Source organism: Falco naumanni, chromosome 7 (assembly GCF_017639655.2).
Source record: "Falco naumanni isolate bFalNau1 chromosome 7, bFalNau1.pat, whole genome shotgun sequence".
In the NCBI taxonomy this organism is placed as follows: Eukaryota; Metazoa; Chordata; class Aves; order Falconiformes; family Falconidae; genus Falco; species Falco naumanni.
The window spans coordinates 23,289,231-23,309,783 of record NC_054060.1 but is presented as its reverse complement, the minus strand read 5'-3'; the positions used below and the strand labels follow the sequence as shown (position 1 = coordinate 23,309,783).

At 39.0% G+C, this 20,553-nt stretch overlaps 1 protein-coding gene and 1 non-coding gene across 2 annotated transcripts in view; both read right to left on the bottom strand.

Moving 5' to 3' along the window:
- Window positions 1-20,553, bottom strand: part of UBE2Q2 (ubiquitin conjugating enzyme E2 Q2) — a 52,831-nt gene that overhangs the window by 20,332 nt on the left and 11,946 nt on the right. The window contains exons 2-5 of the mRNA XM_040600446.1: window positions 14,804-14,908; window positions 7,727-7,831; window positions 6,011-6,067; window positions 3,768-3,908 (exon numbers count right to left, since the gene is read on the bottom strand). Coding sequence (XP_040456380.1) covers window positions 3,768-3,908; window positions 6,011-6,067; window positions 7,727-7,831; window positions 14,804-14,908 — 408 coding nt within the window. The remainder of the gene's footprint in view (window positions 1-3,767; window positions 3,909-6,010; window positions 6,068-7,726; window positions 7,832-14,803; window positions 14,909-20,553) is intronic.
- LOC121092116 lies at window positions 13,709-13,775 on the bottom strand. Its single transcript, XR_005829196.1, has one exon. It is a non-coding gene; the product is annotated as a small nucleolar RNA SNORD78 (small nucleolar RNA).

Here is a 20,553-nt window from a genome sequence, read left to right as displayed (position 1 = left end):
TCATAAAATCTGAAGATGAAAGGGAAGACATTTGAAACGTCTAAAGGAGAGTGCATAAACTCCTCAGTAGGAAATGGAAAAAGCTAATAGCATTATCTACATAAGAAAAGCATTAATCTCTAAAATGACTATGTGGGGAGAGACCTCTGAAAAGCAAGCAGCAGCAAGTTGTTAAATATTTGAAGTTAATGATTCCAGCTCAAAAACCTTTTCTCACTCCCAGTAAGCAAGCAGTTCTTTAAAGTTATTACAATGTTAAGAGGAGGATTAATTCTTGCTCCAAGTTACATACTGTACCGCAAGCCAAATTTATTTCCCAATGCTGAGATGAATAGGATTAGGTATACTACCAAGGAAGAGAACTCATTTACAAGATTAGTAGATGTATATTCTTAACTGGTATAACACTCACAAACCCTAAAAAACTCCTACAGCAGAAGTCTTGAGCAGCAAGGCCAGTTAAGAATATGTGAGAACGGGACCGCACACGCTCCTTTCCTATGGAAAAAGCCTTTAGCATGAGCCATAACTCCAACCTGCGTTTCAGTCAAGGGGCGAAAGGATGACCCATGAATTTGGGTCAAAGAACACATAAAGAAACCAAAAAGTCTTTTTGTTGCATTGGGCACTAGTCAAAGCCCTACATTAGGCTCCACGTTCCCTCTTCCACCACCAAGCGTAGCAATGGCATGGCTTTATTCTGCTTCCCTCTGCTGAGAAACAAAGCACACCCAGAGAACGGTGTGGTTTGCGTGAAATGTTTAGCCACTCCATTTTGGTTTGTGAAACTCATACCCTCCTTTAAGAAAAGCCACTGTGAAGAGCCGTGCCGATTTACGTTTTGCTTTATGTCAGGACAGTGAGCACACCTGCTATCTCGGAGAGTGTTTAACATGTCCTGCTCGTGTTTTGGCAGCATAAAGGGGCATTCAAGTGCTACTAGGTTAGATCCTTCCTAGGTCAGTAGTGCAGCTATAGTTTTCTGTTTTCTAGCACTTAGGAGTGCTCACAAGTCCTTTGAGAAATTATTTATGCAGCACAGCTATTTCTGGTGACCCACAAAACACACCACAGTTCCTCAGCAGCAGTTGAATACCCTGTTCCCTGCACTCAGCTGACCTTGTTTATGCACCAGCATCAACGACAGCATCTTGGCATAGGAAACTGCTATTATGTAATTTGAATCTACTGTTGTCAAACAAAAAACCAGCAGTGTTCATTTCAGCTCCACTAGATGTGGAGGGAAAAAGAAAATGGGAAGGCAATATTTGCCAAATGGGAAAGAACAGATAGCAACAGAAAGTCTGAAGTTTTAAGAGGCTTTCCACACCAAGAATGTTGAGACTACAGAAACCTTTATTCAGTTCTACCAAATTTTTAGATAACAGTAAAGCAGACCATGCTCTTCAGACTGCAAGATCATTTTCTTTCTTTAACAATTTAGGCAGTCTTTACCATTAGGTCTGCATTATAAATGCAGAAATTATACAGAATCTCAACAGGCATCTTCCCAAACTGTGAACACACATTTACACTTAAACTAACCCAGTAAGTTACCATTGTGTTTAAGGTTAGTCAAGTCTTAAAACAGCAAAAGCAGTTTGGCACCTTATGTTTACCTGCTTTAAAATATTGAAATGCTGACCAGGTTTGGGGTTGGTTTGTTGTTGTTTGGTTTTGTTTTGTGTTGTTTGTTGGTTTTTTGTTTGTTTTTGTTTGGTTGGTTTTTCTGGGGGGGTGGGGTGGGTTTGTTTGGTTTTTTTTTACCCTGATTGAGTGATCAATTGAGTGATCACAGTGTACACTTTCCTTCAGACAACCCGATAGGTAAATATTGAATTCACACGCAAATCAAGGAGCAGTCTCCTCTAGCCAGCTACTTCATGCTGCATATTTCAGCAGAACGTAAGTCTAAGGTATTTTTTATTTTTTACAGGGTTGCACTCAAGTCTTTAGAACAGCACATGGGACAGGAGTAGAAGCCTTGTAGCTGAGGAACCCCAACAGAAACATTATTGGTTTATTTCCTTTGTAAAGCAGATGGCTACAAACCAAAACTCTTTTCCATGTTAAATTGTCAGTAACTAAGAGAATGAAGGTTTTTTCTAAATGAAAGTTATTTAGGGGCAGTAATTCATGACAACAGTCAAGATTCTAACTGAAGGAGTCTTTTCCCTAAATTCTTATGGAAACTAGATCTATCAGCAGTGCATCCAATATTAAAAATGGATTGGCGTGGCTAGTGGCAAGCACTTTGAATGCATATAGTTCTCACTACAAATCAAGAGGTTTGAAACAGCAATGCTCTTGAATCTAATATATTTTTAAAGTGCAATTTAAGCTTTTTATAAAATATTAACTGGAAAAATCATCAAGTGTAAGAACTGGAACAAAGCTGGTTCCTTGGGCAAAAATCCAGGTGTTCCCTACATATCAATCCTAAATCATCTTCCCTCCTTAAATACTCACAGGTCCTGTTCCCTGTACCTAACTACTGCTCGCATCCTCAACTATTAGCTTAATGAGAAATAATACATCATGTGTCTGTACATGACCTACATGTTTGCTGACTTGCCAAACAATATGTAAGAACTTAGGAGCTCACACAGTAGCAAGCACCAGTTCAAGCATCTTCTTGAGAACTTTTACTGATGGTTGAAATTAGTCATGAACAGGAGTGTCGAATTTCACATATTACACTCTGTAAGCCTTCGTGAAATAAAAGGTTTTGTTTCTTTGGAAGTCAGGCTAAATAAAATTAAGGTTGTATGACATCATCATTCCCTTCTACATGCACCTTCGAGAAGTAGAAGGTTCTCTGGAACTTGGCACTTGTGACAAAACATTTCTAAGCCTCTGAAGAACAAAGAAGTTTGGGTTTGTTTGTGGGTTTTGTTTGTTGTTTTTTTTTTACAACTGCCCACTGGCAGAATCACTCAGAAAACTCTGATAATAAAGCTGCAGAGCTGCTGAAGGCCCCTTGCTTTTCAGCTGGCAAAAACCCACCCTTCAGTAATTTGCACAGCACATAGATATTACTGAAAAACAAATGCATGCATAAAATGGATCTAAAGCATGAATTCCTGGGTTTGACAAGTATGCTAAGTCACCCATAACTTTTAACACAGTCAGTTTTATATATGGCTTTATTTGTTATTTTAAATATTTAAGGGCTCAGCAACAAAAGTCATGCTTACAGCTTAGATGTTTTATGCTGATTCTGCAAGGAGGACTAATGCTCGTAACAAAGGCATCAAGCAAGAGAGAGAGACACAACCAAACAGACACCTTCGAGATTAGATGAGCAGTTAAAGATCATTAACAAGTGTGAAACCTGGATTTACATGTAGGAGTTGACCCTAGTGAAAACCTAAAAGACGGTTCTTCATCCAAAATGCCAAGAATACCCCAGCCCAGTTTTGTCAAAATAAATTATGATAGCATTCTCCCAGGCTGAATGAGTGTGCTCTGAAGTAGCTTTTGTGCCTCTGTGGAATGTGGACTGACAACTACCTTCCTCGCCAAAGATTTTGATGGAACATAAGTTCATTTATTAAGTGGCCTTGGCATCTTAGCTGACCTATTCAAACATCTCCAAAAAGAGCTATTTAGGTCCCATAACTTGATATGTTTGCCCTATACATGCTGGAAGTCAGCTACAGGTTAGTTCATGTCTAGGTGCATAGCAGTAAGCTTTACTTGCTGAAAACCATTTCCATCTTAAAACCAGAAGTATTGCAAGGAAAAAACATAAACCACTAACTCACATTTAAGTGATCTTGCCTTTGATTTTTTCTGATTTTTTCTAAGATTGCAAGGTTCTCTTTTTCAATGCCTTCATCCTCAGATTTCTTCCCATCGACTGGTTCCTCCTCCTTCATATCATAGTGATCCAGATCTTCAATGTCCTACAGGATAGGGGAAAATTCACCGTAAATAACTTAACTATGCTCTTCATTCAATGAAACCCTTTCCAAGGGCATTTAGGGATACAGTCACATACTGCACAGTACTATCTATTAGTGATTGTTGGTTGCTATTTCTATTTTGCTTACAATTTCACTCCCTTAGGGAACAGTATTCACTGGAAGTGTAGGGAGCCCTCACAGTAAAGATGAGACCCAAATTTATGTGTTTCTGGTCACATAAACAGGCACAATAAAACCTCTGCAAGAAGTTAATATTGTAGTGAATTAGCCCGTTAAAGTAGAAGAAAGGAAGTTAAGGCATTTTGAACAGGGCTTGAGAATCCAAAAGGACCCTAAGTTAGAGTGTCTCCAAGATGTTTCTGAAAACAGACTTTTTTTTTTCAATTAGAATCCTAGCTATATTACACTTCTGACAAATAATGATTAACGTATCTGGCAGGGCTACAGCAACCCTTCAAGAAAGTTAAGTATTGGAAAGCTACCTTTGTTTAAAGTGAACACTTCAGCAGAAGATTAGATGCAGCAATTTTGGAATTACGGTAAAAGACGAAATTATGTGGTCAAGTATTCTAATCACACAAACCAGCAGTTCGGTTCCGAGTTCTAGACTAAGACTGAAAAACCTTCCGCTCTGTATTCTGAGATGGGGTTATTCTGCTGCAAAGGAGCACTCTGAACTTAAGACCAACTGCCTGCAAGGTGATTCAAGTGCTATTTGTGGAGAGAAGGGGAAGAATGTAAGTGCCTTGAGATGAAAAAAGAAGGGCTACAGCAACCACACCAGCAAGCTACGTGTACGTAACTATCGGATATGCTCCAATATACAGCGCTCCACCACACCTGTGGCCACTCTTTATGCACTGTCTGTTTGCATGGCAGGAAAACCTGTCCATAAATGCATATTCAAGGATGTCTTATGTAGTAAGAAATGCACCTAATCTTTGCCTTTAGCAACACTTTCCTCCAACTGTAACAGATTTTAGACAGAGTATTCCTTAAAATGCTCAGGTTTCTCAAAATAACACTATAGCTCTAGGAACAATAAGCTGCTTTTCAATTTAGTAATTGGACTAGATTAAAAGTTGAAGATAACAGTGCCACACTCACTACCACCTGACAGCTTATAAATAGCGATAGACGTGACAATTTTTTTTGTGCAAAGTAACCCGAACAGAGTGCAAAAGGCTTCTTACAAGTCTGCAAGCAACAAGAGCCTTGTGGCAGGACATGGGACTGTACACACTACCTTTGCAGAAACCCTGGCTCCAAGAAACGTGATCTGGATCAGGCTAAATATGGTGTAAGAGAGGCTGTTTCAAATTAATTCCAGAACACTGCTAACATTTAAATGTTCTAAAGGAAGACCTTTTATTCAGAGAACAAGTTGCTCATTCTTACTACACACCTCGTTCATTTAAAATCTAAATCTGAAGTAGTCAGAATAGTTCTTCTACAATAAGACTATTTATAGTGGTTTGAAAAGCAAGCACCTTGGAGCTATTCTTATATATTTTAGAAGTAATGAAAAGGGGTGGTTCTCACACAGTAAAGAGCTCATTAAAAGGAGCACCATGTTGCCAGACAGTGACATAAGCCCCTTAATGTTTAGCACACCTGTTTTGGATGTCCTTCCACTTCCTTCAGTGTATTATAGTTAAAATCTAGCTCACCTGATTAACGAATCAGAAAATTGTTTACTCTTAGCCAGCCTGCTTCAACTTGGGAAACACTTTCAACTGTATCACAGCCAGTTCATAGGCCACTTGAAATAGCAGTTAACAATGCAAACTTACTGATTTGGCACACAATGTTATGTATTGTTTGACTAAAGCACAAACAGATGTCCAATTCTCTGAATCCAAGTACCTCACAGCTGAGATCTAGGTTTAAGAAGAAAATTTCACTAGTTTTGTGGTTGAAGTGAAAGCTGACATCAAGGTAAACATCCAAATTTTTAATCATCTTTTCTGTTGAACTCTATGGAGATTACATTTTACAGTCTGTCTTAATAATTAGCCAGCCACTGCAGAGCAAAATGCCACAAGTCTATTAGATTAGGACAATCTTACATATACACATACTTCACCCATATCTTCTTCTTCCTCCTCCTCTGACGTAACTTCTTCTGTTGTTCCATTCTGTAATACAACAATGAGGTTTCTGCATAAATCCTTTCTTTAAAAAACAGGAAGTCTATCATCAACAAGAAAGCAGTATATACAAAAGTTACATTTAGCAAGGTCTGCACATGACTGAAGTTTAATGTGAAAGATACACAAAGATGCTTTCCTATAGTATGACAGCAAAGAGATTTTTGCATGAAGCAAAGATAAACAGAATGTCACAATTAATTTCACATTAAGTTCTACATGGAAACTTCAGATTCAAATAATAAACACGCTATTCTGATACAGTGACAAATGCAACAAGCTAGTCAAGCGGGTTGTAACTCATGATCTTTTAACCGTGAAATCAGATCATGGCTCTGACTAGAATCCATATACATGCTAGACCTCTAACAAGAAAAAGCTCAAGATTTAGACCCCTAAAATTTGATGGATTTTTGTATCACTACCTAGAACTCCTATGCAACAATTACTATCATCATAGAGGCACTGTTATTAGATTATTTGATAAAATACCAACACCACATATCGAGTTCATTTTTCCTGGCTTTCCATTTTCCACTTCAAGCTCAGGGAGTTTGAGCTGCAGAAATACTCAGGATCATTCTGATATGCTTGTCCTCTGCTTTGTCACTCATCCTTTGGTAAAGGAGGAATGTCACTGCCGTGAACAACACAGGGGACTAGATGGATGTCTGGTTTGACTCACTACAGCCACTCTTACTTAACTTGAAAATCAGCTGGCATTTCTAGCTAAGAAACCTTTCACGAGTTTGTTTCTGAGTTTCAGAGCATAAGCAAAACTCTTCAACGAAGCCACTTCCTGATATTACAAGCCTATTGCCTTACAGTTGCACTGCTATGTGGGTGGCTGAGAGAAAAATCCTATAGGCTTACAATTTGGCACATGACCAAAATTAAGCAAGTTATTTGTCATTACTATAGTACTGTCACCACAGGAAAACCATCTGTTATGCTACAGGAATTTTCAGAACTCGTGTCATCTGAACAAGTATAAGCAAAAGACGACATCATGATCTTATTAAAAATACCAAAAAAAGGAACAGTTACTGTCTATTACCAGTTCTGTTTTCAGCACAATACAAAAACATTTTGGTTAACCAGAACATTTCCCAGCCCTTCGCAACTCTTAATTTGCCAAGTGCACAAAAAGTAAACATAGCACCTCAGACACTCCCTACCCAAAGTAGCATATGGCCTTGATATCCCATGTCTCCGCAAGGGATTGAAGAGGAAGGAAAACATCAATAGTAGTTCATCCAAGTGCACACTGTAAAACATATACTCTTCAAGAAAAAGCAAACAGTGTTTAATCACATTTATGTTTCAGAAGAAAGTAAATTTGGAAAGCACTAGGAATGCACAGCAATTGGCTTGAACAGTATTTAGGAGGGAATTAAACCAACAGCACTGGTATCACATACACACCTTTCAATGAGACAGAAACTCCAAAGCAAATTGTGTAATATTACCACACCATTATTAAATGGAATCTGCAAACAAAATTCAGATTGAGGACACCATAAACCAACAGTGCTTCACATCTCAGTTCTGGCTCACACAAGGTTTAATTGTTCCCATGATCTTGTTTCTTGCAGTTGAAAAAACAAATCCTTCATTACCATAAGGAGCCACAGCTTTTTAATTTACCTGTCCAGCTGGTAATGGCTGATCTAGCATTTCAACATCTGGATGCTGAGGAAGATTATATAATCTGCAGAGGTCACATATTAATCGCTTCAGCTGTTGAAGAAGCTATAAAAAAAGAAAACATGGAAACATCTATTTAAATCAAAGCACAGAACAATATATTTTGAGTTTTCTTCATGTGTTGGTACTGAACTTGCAGTCAGTGCACAGCATTTAAATCTGCATGCACCAGAATAAAGTTTTAAGACCCCTCTTTTTCCCTGTAGTCATTGTAATAAAATCCCCACAAAGGGAAACCAAGGACACAGCAAGTTAAAGATGGCTCCTGTTCATCTCGTCATGTCAAGTGAAAAAGTGAGCAAAAGAACAATCTGCTCTGACAGCATCATCCATTCCAGGCAGAGTTGTCTCAGCCACAAGTCACTAGGGAATAATCAAACAGTCATATTCCACGAGACAAGATGGCCCGTTCCAGTTTCCTAGGTTAAAGAACCACGTCTTCAGAAAAACCGAGGAACAGCCTGATTTTCTACATCCCAAATCCCTTTCTAGGGCACACCAGTGAGGCACCAGAAGCAACACACATACTATACAAGGTGTTTAAGCAGCCAGCCTTTGAGCGAGACCCAGGCAGCCTGCTTGCTCTACCTTGTATCAGGCCAAGGCACAATCTGTTACCATCACCGACTTCTGTTCCCAGCCTTCAGTGTTACACTGACTGCGTGCGTTCTGTTAATTGCAAAATAGGGAACACCTTTCACTCACTGTAATGCTATCCAGAAAACAAATTTAGTTCTGCAGAAACAGAGGAACATTGTTTGCTTCTTGATCACCACAATAATTAAGTGGATTTCCATAGCTGTTAACTTTCTTAGGCAACCTCAGATTCCTAGTTAAGGCCATGACCATAAAAGACTGTTCTACTGCGTGTCCTAGCTTCCCAAGGTCTTCGCATAGTTATGTCAAAAAAACAAAGAAGGGACTGCAGAATACATGTGCAAAAAGGACAACACTTCGTTATTTGCACAACAGTACCCTAAGTGAAGCTGTTACAAATTATATATCCATTTATGGACTTTTCTTCCAGATACTAAAGGGAGTTTGCCTTGCCACTTGTGCAAGGCAGCGTGCAAGACAACCATTTCTGTACACATACCCTTTGGCACTATTAGTAGTTACACTCAGAGCAGCAGCCTCCACTCCACTTTGAGTATCTCTCCAAAAAGGAGGGAGATTGAGGCAACGTGGCCTCACCCAAGGTACAGCATAGACTGCATTATCCTGAAAGGATACCTCTACAACACTATTTGGTGTCTGTACACTGGATTTCTTAAAACATACAATAAATTAAGGCACCTAAGAAAAAAAAATCTCATCATTCCAAAATATTCTACATGTCTAAAGCCTGCTATTGGCCAGTTTAAATGCTCTTACCTTACCCTATTGCAAGTGAAAATTCAGCCTCTTCAAGGTTAAGAACTCATTTCAAAGCCCAAACTGCTAGCAGTGACAAGCAAACGTTGTCCTTATGCTGTCTGAAAGCTTCAGTGCTTTTCCCTTCTCCAGTAGAACTCAAATAATATTCCTATTAAACAGGTACGTTATTTATTGGAGTCCATGAACAGACATACCAGCCTGCCTTGCAAGAATTATTATGATCGTCTCTATCACACAATGTTTGTGTTCCCATATCATTAGTGACAGTCATCCTTAGCTCAAAAGTAAAGCAGATGACACTAAAAGGATTGGTATATCAGCAACACATTTCTTGTGGGTATATACGTAAGATGTGATAGTTTATGCTGCCAGAAGCTTTCTGTAACCATCACATTTCTCATCAGTGTTAAGACTCTACACCTGTTTGAAACTTTCTGGGTGCCTGAAACATCAGGAAATCTTTGAGCAGTCATAAAGTGGGCTGATCAATCAAAAAGTCAGTTGGCAGATAGAATCACAGGTCTCAGAACTACTAGTCTCGGTATGTGTAAGATGCTTAAAGATGCACTGCTACACTTTTTGTTGAGAAAATTTTCCTCTGCACAAACAACACTGCCTCATGCAGAGTTGGAGCATAAACTATAAAATTCTAGGAACTGTAATTTTTCTCGTGTATCTATGTAAAGCTAGGCAAGTCATTAATTTGTTTGTATCTGTTGTGAAGCATACAAAAAACGCCTAAATGGTGGGGAAAGAATACCACCACCAGCATTTAGCTGGTCCAAAGCTTGAAAAAGCAAGTGAACACAATATTAAATGTGTCTTTACAGAAAGGCACTAAGGGCTGGGAAAAGAGTTAAGAACCACTTCCTGCCCTGCTTCCTCCGCTCCCCATCCTCTTCACGGGATGTCCTGTCACCTGAATTGAATTCAGAAGGAACCTGTGCAGCCAGGACCTACATTGTAAGCCTGTCTCACTTCCCTCTGAAGACAGTACTGCTGCAAGGTATGCAGACACTCTCAAAGCAACCAGCTGCTGGCACGACCTGGATCCGAGTACACAGCGGCTGTGCCTGAAGAGGGGTCTCCCTGTCTCCACCAGCACGTTTTCACCTTCTTATTTGCACTGGCAAGAGAGATCACACAACCACATCACAGCTTAGAAACTTCACGACAGATCAATTCCTGACGTGCTTCAGCACATCGGCACCGGCTTCGCTGTACAGGGTGAGGCAGGACCATGCAGCTGAGAGCAGGGACACCTTCCCATGGCAGCAGCCTACACTTCAGGGTTAGGTTAATGCAACGATGAAACTGCATTGTTATAGCTAAGTTGTTTTACTCAACATCTGTTTCTACGACCTGCAAAGGTGGTGGCAGAGCGAGAAGCTGATCCCATCTCTACAACCCTTCTTCCTTACTCCTGTTTTTCCTCCACAGGAATTCATTTCATATCCTTGATACCTCTGCCATGGATGACCATCATCATTATCCCTTATGCTCTGTTCATACATATGAAAAATCATAGGATAATGCAGGCTGAAAGACATGCCTGGAAGCCACCTGATCCAACCCCCTGCTCTAAGCAGGGTCTAGCATGATTTGGTATGTGTTAATGGTACAGGAACAGACTGTATCAAAAAAGGATAGCAGATTTCTGCCATGTATTAATAATTTACATGTATTTCCAGGCTAACTTCACGTGCTTGGCTAATGTAAAATACACTTTACACACACTTTAGGGCTACTGAGAAAAGCAGGCTACCAGTACATCAATAGTTTCCCTGGAATACAAACTGCCTAAAGCAGAAACTAAACAGCAACTGGAATGAATAATTCACGGGGTATTAAAGGAACAATGTAAACTGCCAGTGACAAATATAATGACAAATTTATATATTAATGATATTGATTATAATTAACATGAAAATAACAGCAAAATATTAAAATATTATACATACATCTATAACTTTTAATGCTTCAGGAGTTCTGAAAAGTTGGGATAGTTATGGAAACCATAATGCTGTTATTGAACACAAAAGCACCTCTCAATTTTTTTTCCTGTATTAACATCTTACAAATCTGAAAACAGTTTAGAACAAGTTTTCTGAAACCTGTCCTACATTAGGAGGCCTTTTCATGCACAAAGAGATCAGTATGAAAGCATTGAAAATGTTAGGATACTTTCAATGACATTAATACACTGCTGGGTCTACTATGAAGCAGCTTGTTTTCTGATTACCAAGAAACATAGATATACTACAAGTATACACATACTTATTCTTCTACATGTATGTATCTATCTAAATACTCACATGTTATACCTATATAAAAATAATTAAAAAAAAATCAGTAAGTCTTAGCCTACCACCAAAGGAAACTGCTGAAAAAGGATATAACTGTCATTTGGAGCGTGACTCCCTACTTAGCCATCAGGTAGTCTGTGACAGTAACTGGTCTCACACACATTCAGCAGCTTCGGGCGGTTTCAGAAAGTAAAGCAAAGCTGCTTCCTGCATATCATCTCTGACCCCCAACACAGAATTACTTGTTGCCACATTGGTAGCTTGCAAAATCCAACATTCTTTCCTGAAATGCCGTCATGTGAGACTAAATCTAAATTCTTAATACAGAAGCAGAGTGCTTGGGGACAGCAGCTTATCCAGGTTGTACACATACTTATCCCAGGAATTCTATACTTTCGATGCCTTCCATGCAAGTCTAAGCCCTGAAGGTTTGCAGAGTGTGAGAATTAAAGCTGCCTATCTGAATTTAAGTCCATTTCAATATTGTCTTTAAAAAGAAAACCTCCAAATCATGTACAGTTATATTTAAATATATTAAGTAAGATTTGAGACTTTAGACTTGCAACTATAACTTCCATTATATTAAAAAGAATAACGAAATTGAAGAAGGATTTATCTTTTGCATGGCACAACCACTAGAAGGCAGCTGTCAGTTTCAGCTACCTACCAAGTCTAACATAATGCAGATTTTCAGGATCTGAAAAGGAATTCAGGAGACACTAGAGGTCAGAGGGAATTCTGTAGCCCCTCAATCTGCTGACTGAAGCTTGTTCAGTATGAACAGCCAAGTAGCTAAGCCTCCAAACCTAATGTTATCTATGCTGATCACGTTCTCAACAACTTTTCAGCATTTATAGTTTCGCCTTGACAAATTTTCATAGCAAAAAGCACCATGCTGATGCCAAAGTAAGTAACACAGTTTCAGACCCACAGGAGGTTTTCCAGGAGACATGTGCATGATGTTAACATGGTAAAACAGTTTTCCTTTTATGATGTCAAACGACAAGGCTTCCATATATATATAGTCCTGTCAAGCTCTGGTGCCTGAAGAACATGTTCTTCAGTTCCCCAAACAGCTGATACCTGTCAAAAGTTACAAAGCAAGTACAGAGGACAGAGTAATACCAAAGAACACTAAATCGGTCTACATGTGCTAGCAGTGCTTTTAGCACGTTTGCTATGCTCAGTTGAGCTCCTGGAAGCGTCCAATGCAATTTTCTCGTTCAAAATTTGACCATTCCAATAACTTTATGAGTTTAGAGCAACATGGCACAAATCATCTTTTAGCTAAGATAAATTAAATGGAAACTGGTTTGAAACATTCCAAAGGTCTAAATTGAACTAAGTGACTTTTTGGGAGATAGCTTGATAAGTCAGAAGCCTCTGCATTTCCACAGGTAGTTCCTTATCCTTTCCTATCCTACTCCAAGAAGTCTGTGTGTGAGTTGCTCTAACACCCTTGAAGGGGAGGGAGTTGCAGGGGGAAAAGTTGTAGGGAGAAAAAACAAACCCAAACCCCACAAAGCCAAGCCTTTTGAGCAAAACAAAGTAGTCATATTTTTGTAGTCTTAAGTATTCGTCTCTTCAACCACTCCCATCTGTCTTCACCTTGGCATAACATGATGTGGGGTGGATTCCCGAGAAACCAATGGGCCATCCACAGGTGTCTATTACATCAACCCATCAGCTTTTACACGGGCAAGTACAATCTTGATATCAGAAACTGTTTTCTTACAACATACGTAAGCAGCCTATGTGCATATACAATTCAGTACAGCAAGTCCTATGCATGTTTGTGATAAAGCTTTCTACCTTCCTGCAAGCAAAGCTGTAGGTAGTTAAACATAGGAAATACCTCGCCTAAAACCTTTAGTCTGAAGCTGTAGTCACACAGCTTCAAGCTGAAGAACCTTCTGAAAATTGTATTACAGAAAAAGATTGATTTGCCCACATTTTCTGCTACCATACTGTTGAACGTTTTTCTACACAGAAGTCACAAAGACTAAGAGTTCTATAACATTCTTCTAAGTGTAGTTTAGTCTAAAGTTTAGGTTGTAAGAAGAAAATACACACCTGATAGGTATGTCTCCTGTATATTATGTTGGATCTGACGACAGGTTACTAAACCACTAGTGTTTCTTTGCAATGCCCCTTTGTTTTTAATTATGGAAAGACCCATGAAGACTCTCGCCTGTTAGTTTCTAATTATTTCTGCTAACAGTCAAATGCATCCTAAATATTCTTCAGAAAAAGAAATTTACACATCCTTATTTAAGGTCAAGTACATTTGATTAACATTATCCCAGTAAACATCACAGGTAAGTGATTTCACGAGAAATAATATTCTCAATTTTTCCAAAACCAGGCAAATACCAATGCCAGCACACCGTCCATGTAATAAACAGTATTCTGCAGACTGATTAGTTTCATATGCATCACGTGCATGCATGCACTCCTGTACACAAAAATAAACAAAAAAATGTTGAAATAATTTGTTAATAAAGATCACCCTTAAGGGCTATTTGATATCCATAAAGCTGAATTTGGAGAGGCAAAGCAACTCTTAATCACAGAATTTGTCAGTAGGATGCAATACTGCTCTTTGTGGAACAAAGTATATTTGTGCTGAAATTTATTTCCAAGTAACATTCAAGGACATCAAGAAACGCTTACTTTCATGCATAGCATGTGAAGTTGATTTTTATGTTATACGTATACACACAAAGAGCTCCTATCACTACATCAAAATACTTACTCAAGTGAGATATAATGCCTGATAGTTTTCCGAAATACAAAATTACCATTAGAATCTGTGCAAAGATGTTTCTTTAAATAGCAATCATCTGAAGTCACGACACTGCTCAAACTTATCACTATCTAAGGAACGTTCTGATGAACCAGAAGCTAACAGGTCAAGTTATGTCTTTATTGATAGCAGGAATTCTTTGTATCATAGCCATGTATTGGAGAACATACATTCTCAAGAACACAAAGGTTTTGCCTCCATAACTGATCTCTATGCAAAGAAAACTCTAGAAAAGCTGTTTTATTCAATAGTTTTAAGTTCTCATGCATTTCACTGTTTAAGTATTTTCAGAAAACTTTAAACCATGTCATTATTGGGGCTGAAACTTAACCTTTCAGAAAGCGAGCATTTAAGTCATCTCCTCCTCCTTGCCCCAGATCTTTTGGATTACTTTTGGTTTGTATATTTTTAGAAGAGAAACTTGTGCTTCCAAAAAACCCCAAATAACCCCAAAACTGCACTTACTTAATTGCTTGTTAACGTGACAAAGCTAAATAAACACCCAAAACAACCAAAACACTTGCTCACCAGAGTATTGCTCTTCTTAATATCTTCTAAACGCTCTAAGACTGAAGTCAGGTTTGGGTCATCTGATTCTACAAACCATATTGGTGATGAAGAGGGGTAAGACTCCTGTTAAAAAAAACAAAACAACACAAAAGACCCAACAAATAAATGAATAAAACCCAAAAAGCTTTTTAAATTAATTCACACAAATTTCACAACACAGTATTAACATGACCTTTAATCTTACTCTAAGTCAGGTAACACAGAAGCTTTTAACACAGTATTTTTAAGCAACACAAGAGAAGTTGAAAGAAATCCAGCCAACTGGTTCTTCTAGTATTTCATCCTATTTTCATCTTGATCAGGTGATGGACATACACAAGAAACAGTGCTGAAAAGTTTAAAACCCTGGTGGCAGGTGGAGCAGGAGGGAGAAATTTAGAAACGCGTGAAGGTGTTCATTACCAAAAAATGGAATCACACTGAGTACCTGTCCAAGAATAAAACTATACCATTTTTTTATAAAAATACAGATTCTTCCAAATAAAAGCTGTGAGCAACAAACCTGGAATCTTCAGATCTGCTCAAACAGGATTATTCAAACTCTTCAAGCACTAGCCCTCAGACTTCAGCAACACCGCTCGTATCTCCTGCCTTGGAGGACAAGTTAACAGGCAGATCGCTATGCCAAAAATCTGCAATTTTATCTTTGTATCATCAAGGCGCATAGAGGAGTTTCCACTGTTGAAAGATTTCTCAGACAATATATTGCATACAACCCTATCAAGAAAGCTTACAGAGTAACTGTCCCCCATCAAAACAGCCCTACAGTTGTTAGGCAGGTGCCAAAACACATCCTGGTGACAGTGGTGAGACCAAATGCATTCACAGGGTTAGCGGTGTACTCAGTTTTCCAGAACAAGCCACGGTTAGGGCACATACAACATATGGAACACATGTGGCACACAACCTCATACAATCCTTGGTAAGTGACTTTTTCTGTCTCTAAGCTGCCACAGCATGCAGCCCTTCAAAAGGGTGCTACAGAGAGCCTTGCTTACAGAAAAGTAGGCAGAAGTCCTTTGCCTCTTGATTAAATGTTTCAAATGGCAATTCCAATCTTTTTACCGACATGGCTTTGGCAACAGTGAGGATGGATGAAACCACATAGCTTCCAACTCTACAGGAAGCGTCCCTTCATATCATCAGCATGTTTGGATCTTTTTGTTTTGCTTTAGTTAAGGCATTTTCCACTTCTCACCCATTCAATTAAATTCTAGTAGCTGAAGACAAATTGCTGAACCTCAGTTTTATCAACCAGATATTACCTTCATATCCCCAGGCCTTAAAAAATAATATGACTGAATTTTAATTCATCACCCCCACTGCAGTTTAAAAGGAAAAATTCCCTATTTCTCATTCCAGAGACAACAAATCACGCTTCATCCTTCAACACTTAAGAGTCAAGGTTCCTACTGCTACTCTAACAGGTGACTTCAAAATGTGCACTATGCTTACAAACTTACACCCTTTCTTGATTGCATCTTGCATATTTTTTGCTTTATGGTTTTCAAGACAGCAGTAAAAAGTTTCACAGAAGGCAGGCATCATACCTGTCTGTCAGTGTTAGCATCTGGCCTTTAGTGATTCCCAAGCAAACTTAGCCTTGGCAAGCTCTCAAAGAGCAAGTTCCAAAAGAAAAACCCAGACCTTCCTAACTTAAACTAGCTTCTGTCACTTCAAAGATACTGGGTTTATTAGAATGCAGAACACTATCCATTTGAGAACTGGAGAGAAATAGAAGCATGTTAGAATTGGCTTTTAACAACACTTACTTCCTATCTGACCTTCTAGCTGAAGTGCTGAACTTCATAAAAGAAACGATGAGATTAGATAAAGGACATCAGCTTTGGCAAAACAGACCATCCGTGGAGTTCCCACCTGGCAGCATGCTCCAGGGAAGTGCTAGCTCCAGAAGTCTCAGAATTCCCACCTGTAAACTGAAGCCTTTGCACAAACTGAAACAAGCTCAATTCCCCCACCAAGTTTCTATTTATTTTTTTTAAGTCAGAGCTAAAAATACCTTAGAACACATGATATTCCTGGTATCTTTATGAAAAGACGAACTGTTTACACCTTTCAGGTTCACTCCGAAGCATAGCACACGCAGCAGAGGCCTCAAAACACCTGCTCTCGCTTAACTGAGGTCCGACATCCCGAAGGCCTGTCCGCAAAGCCCAGTGCTCAGCTTGCCAAGGTCTTAAGGCTAAGGCGGGCAAATGGACGGGTAAGTTACAGCTGGTTTAATTACCTTCTTCCTTTACCAAACGCAGTACCTTGGAAAAGTGTATTTTCTCCTCAGTTTCACTTAAGATACTCCTGAAAGACTAACCACTACGACTGCTGGAGAAACATCGAATTCCCAGTTGCCACTGGGTTCCCAAACTATTATTTTTAGGAGCTAGAGCTCATTAAAGATGTTATCAGTACAAACCCTGTAATGTCTCATTCATTTTTAACAACGTGCAGCCTACCTGCGAAGTCTTCTGCAACACAGCAATACCCTCAGCCCAAGGCTTCCACGCTGCACGCTGGACCTTTATGCACAGTGGGGACATCTGAAGGGAGACCCTGCCGACTACGGCCCGACTGCCTGAAGACTTGTTTGAACCAGCTGCTTTTGAGGCCTGAACTTCTCTGGCCAGCTCATGAAGAGAAAAGCAACGTGCCAAACACTACTGCTGCAACTTCAGATCACACCAACATTTCCATCAGAAAACACAAAGAATAAGCACGACCCCTTCCAAGATTCATTGAGCCCCTGCTTATTAAAATCCCCAGACTCATTAGAATAAAAATATTCTCCAGATACAGTCAACATTTGAACTCTGTGTGTGTGCATTCTCCCAACAGGTATTTTTGCCTTTAAAAAAAAACCAAACAAATAAACCCCAAGTGTTTTTAGTTACGTTAACCCAGTTCTAAGCCAGTCTATTAATTGCAATGATTTATAGAAGATTAACAACTGACAGGCCACTCTTCTAAACCATATCTGGAATCTGAAGAGTGCTTACAGAATAAAGCTCAACTCTTCGCTGCCTACATTATTCTTTTCTGACAACTGTTTCTCCTTTCCCCACCAGAAGGATTTAATAAACAAACCCACAGTAGGACATTTGTTGGTTGCAGTCAGTATCTATCCCAGTCTGGTGCGCCTATACAAAAATGTCCTCTGAAGAACTTGCAGCAAATCCTTTGTCAGACAGGGACACGACAGATTGTGCAGATCTGACGATCAAGCAGTCCCACCGTGTGTTGAAATACATTACAGTGGCTACCTGCACATGCTGATACCTTCTGTACTGAACAACAGTCCTTCTAGGATTTGAAACTGTCTGCATATTTGTGTAGAGACATATGAATTACTAGACCCTAAAAATTATTAAATATTCAAATTTTTAGTCTACTTTAGCTTTTGAAACATGAATGGAAACAACGCATTTATCAGAAAGGCTTTTCTTAAACACTGTGTGAGCACATTCATTCATCCACATCAGAAAAGGCTTCAAGTTTTAGACTTCTGGAACACTGATATTCAGTTGCATATTCCAACTTTTTCACAACAGATGCTTAATATTAACATAGAGGTTCAATCAAACTTCCAGTTTGTTGCAACACTAATTCTTCAGACTTAGCAATAAATACGTTCATTTAACTTAAAAACATAAATAGCACTAAGATTCTCCAGATCTGTAAGTAATCCATATTTTTGGAACAGTTGAGTTTCATGCGAATATGAGTCACTATATTTTGAAATATAGAATTCACACACAAAACTTCGAACATTCTGAGATGCATCTTGAGATATAAACAAGCTCATGAGTTTGTACCAGCATAGCATGCAATGAAAAACTACGCTTGTGGTTTGTAAGGTCAACTGAACTTCACAGCAGCTAATTCTGTTGAGAGAATTAAGTTGGGTTTTTCCTCCATATCTGCACCCTATAGAGAGAAGAGATTTATTTGAGTTGTCATGTAAGGAACACAAGCTTCCCACATGCAAAAACAAAATTTCATGAGAGGAACACTAGAATAGCAGTTATTCTACTATTAGTCCTCAGTGGCTAAAACCCAAAACCACCACATGTTATTTTGGGCCTTTTACAAAATCACGGTACGTCAGCTGTGTGGTGTAACCTAGCCTGGCTGCGCAAGCACCACCCACATTAAGTGTTTGAAATCTTTTATGCAACTGCTGCAACGTGACATTTCCCTGCTCTCTACAAGTAAAACCAAAAATTCATCACAAGAGGCAAAGGCTACAGTGCTTGGATTCAAGCAGCTTTCACAAGCTAGCTTTCCAAGCTGTACGGCGTGCGTTAACGCAACCACTCAGTAAGACGTGACACGATGAGACGACATCACACCGAGCATGCACCCAGGCCCGAGGACAAAGACTGAATATGTTCACAGACGACCCAGAGACAATTGCAATTCATGGGATCACCACTTCTAGAGAGTCTTTGTATGAACACCAGGACAGGCTGGGACCTTTGTCAACAGTAACGCTTCTGTAACAGAATGCAGCAAAAGCATTTCGCCTGCTAATAAACATACAAAATACAAAGAGAATAAAGCCCCGTGCTCCTGCCGCTGGAACAATTTCAAAACCTATCATGTCATTTCGGAAAACCACAGCGTATTAGAAGAATACACACAGGATCATGCTGATCAGACATTCCTTTGCATCCTCTACAAGAGGCTCTACCTATATTTTACTAACGATTTTAATTACTGGGGGGAAAAAAGGCAGCAAAAAGTGACAGAAGATACCAGGAACACATGCATTAAAACAGCTTTTCCTGGGTAGAGATCTGTCATCTAAGTATATCCTATCTAAGCTTTCTCACCCTTAACAATATGGCTGTTTTACTTGCAGTGTTATGTAATCTTCATCCTGTTCTGTAAAGCTACAGTGACACAATTTTGATGTTAGAGACTTTTAAACGAGCTCTTTCTATATCACTACAATACTGTTGAAATCGTGAAGTTGCTAAATTAAAACAACCCATCTTGCTTCCATTCCTAAGATCAGAACAACCTATACAGGCAGTTTGCTATGAGGCAGCAGAGCACCCACATTACTTCGCTACACAATGGTGCCATTTTACACAATGGCCAAATGGCAGGAAAACATACATCTTCAGCATCATGATTTAAAATCGCAATTACATGCTGACAGCTCTTCATTTTCTTTAATTTGCAGATTATAGATTGAAAATTTTTTTCTTTTAAAACTCCTTAGTATACTGGGTAAACAAGATTAAACCAATTTGTATTTCTTTTAAGTTTTTGCAAGATCTCTATCATTGAGAGAACCTAGTTCTGTTCTTTTTACACCAGCTACAACTAAAACACAGCTGATTTTCACAACACAACTTCTATCTTCTCAGTCCAAAAGTTTTTGTCCACCCCCCTTTACTTCCGAACAACAGAACATCAAACCCCCAAATCTTTTGAACAGCTTCATTGCTATGAGAACGCTAACAAGAGACCATTCCAGCTCACACAAATCTTGGTAACAAAGTAAATACTAATGTAACAAGGCATTTCAGAAGGCTAATACAGTCTTTTCAAGGCGAACACGTTTGCAGCTATAAACACACATCAAGTGATTGATCTCAAATCATAGATGGCTTTTCCTCAGCAGACACCTTGATGCTACCAAGTTTGCTAGTTTGAATTAAATAGCAGAATTAATTATTTTTAAC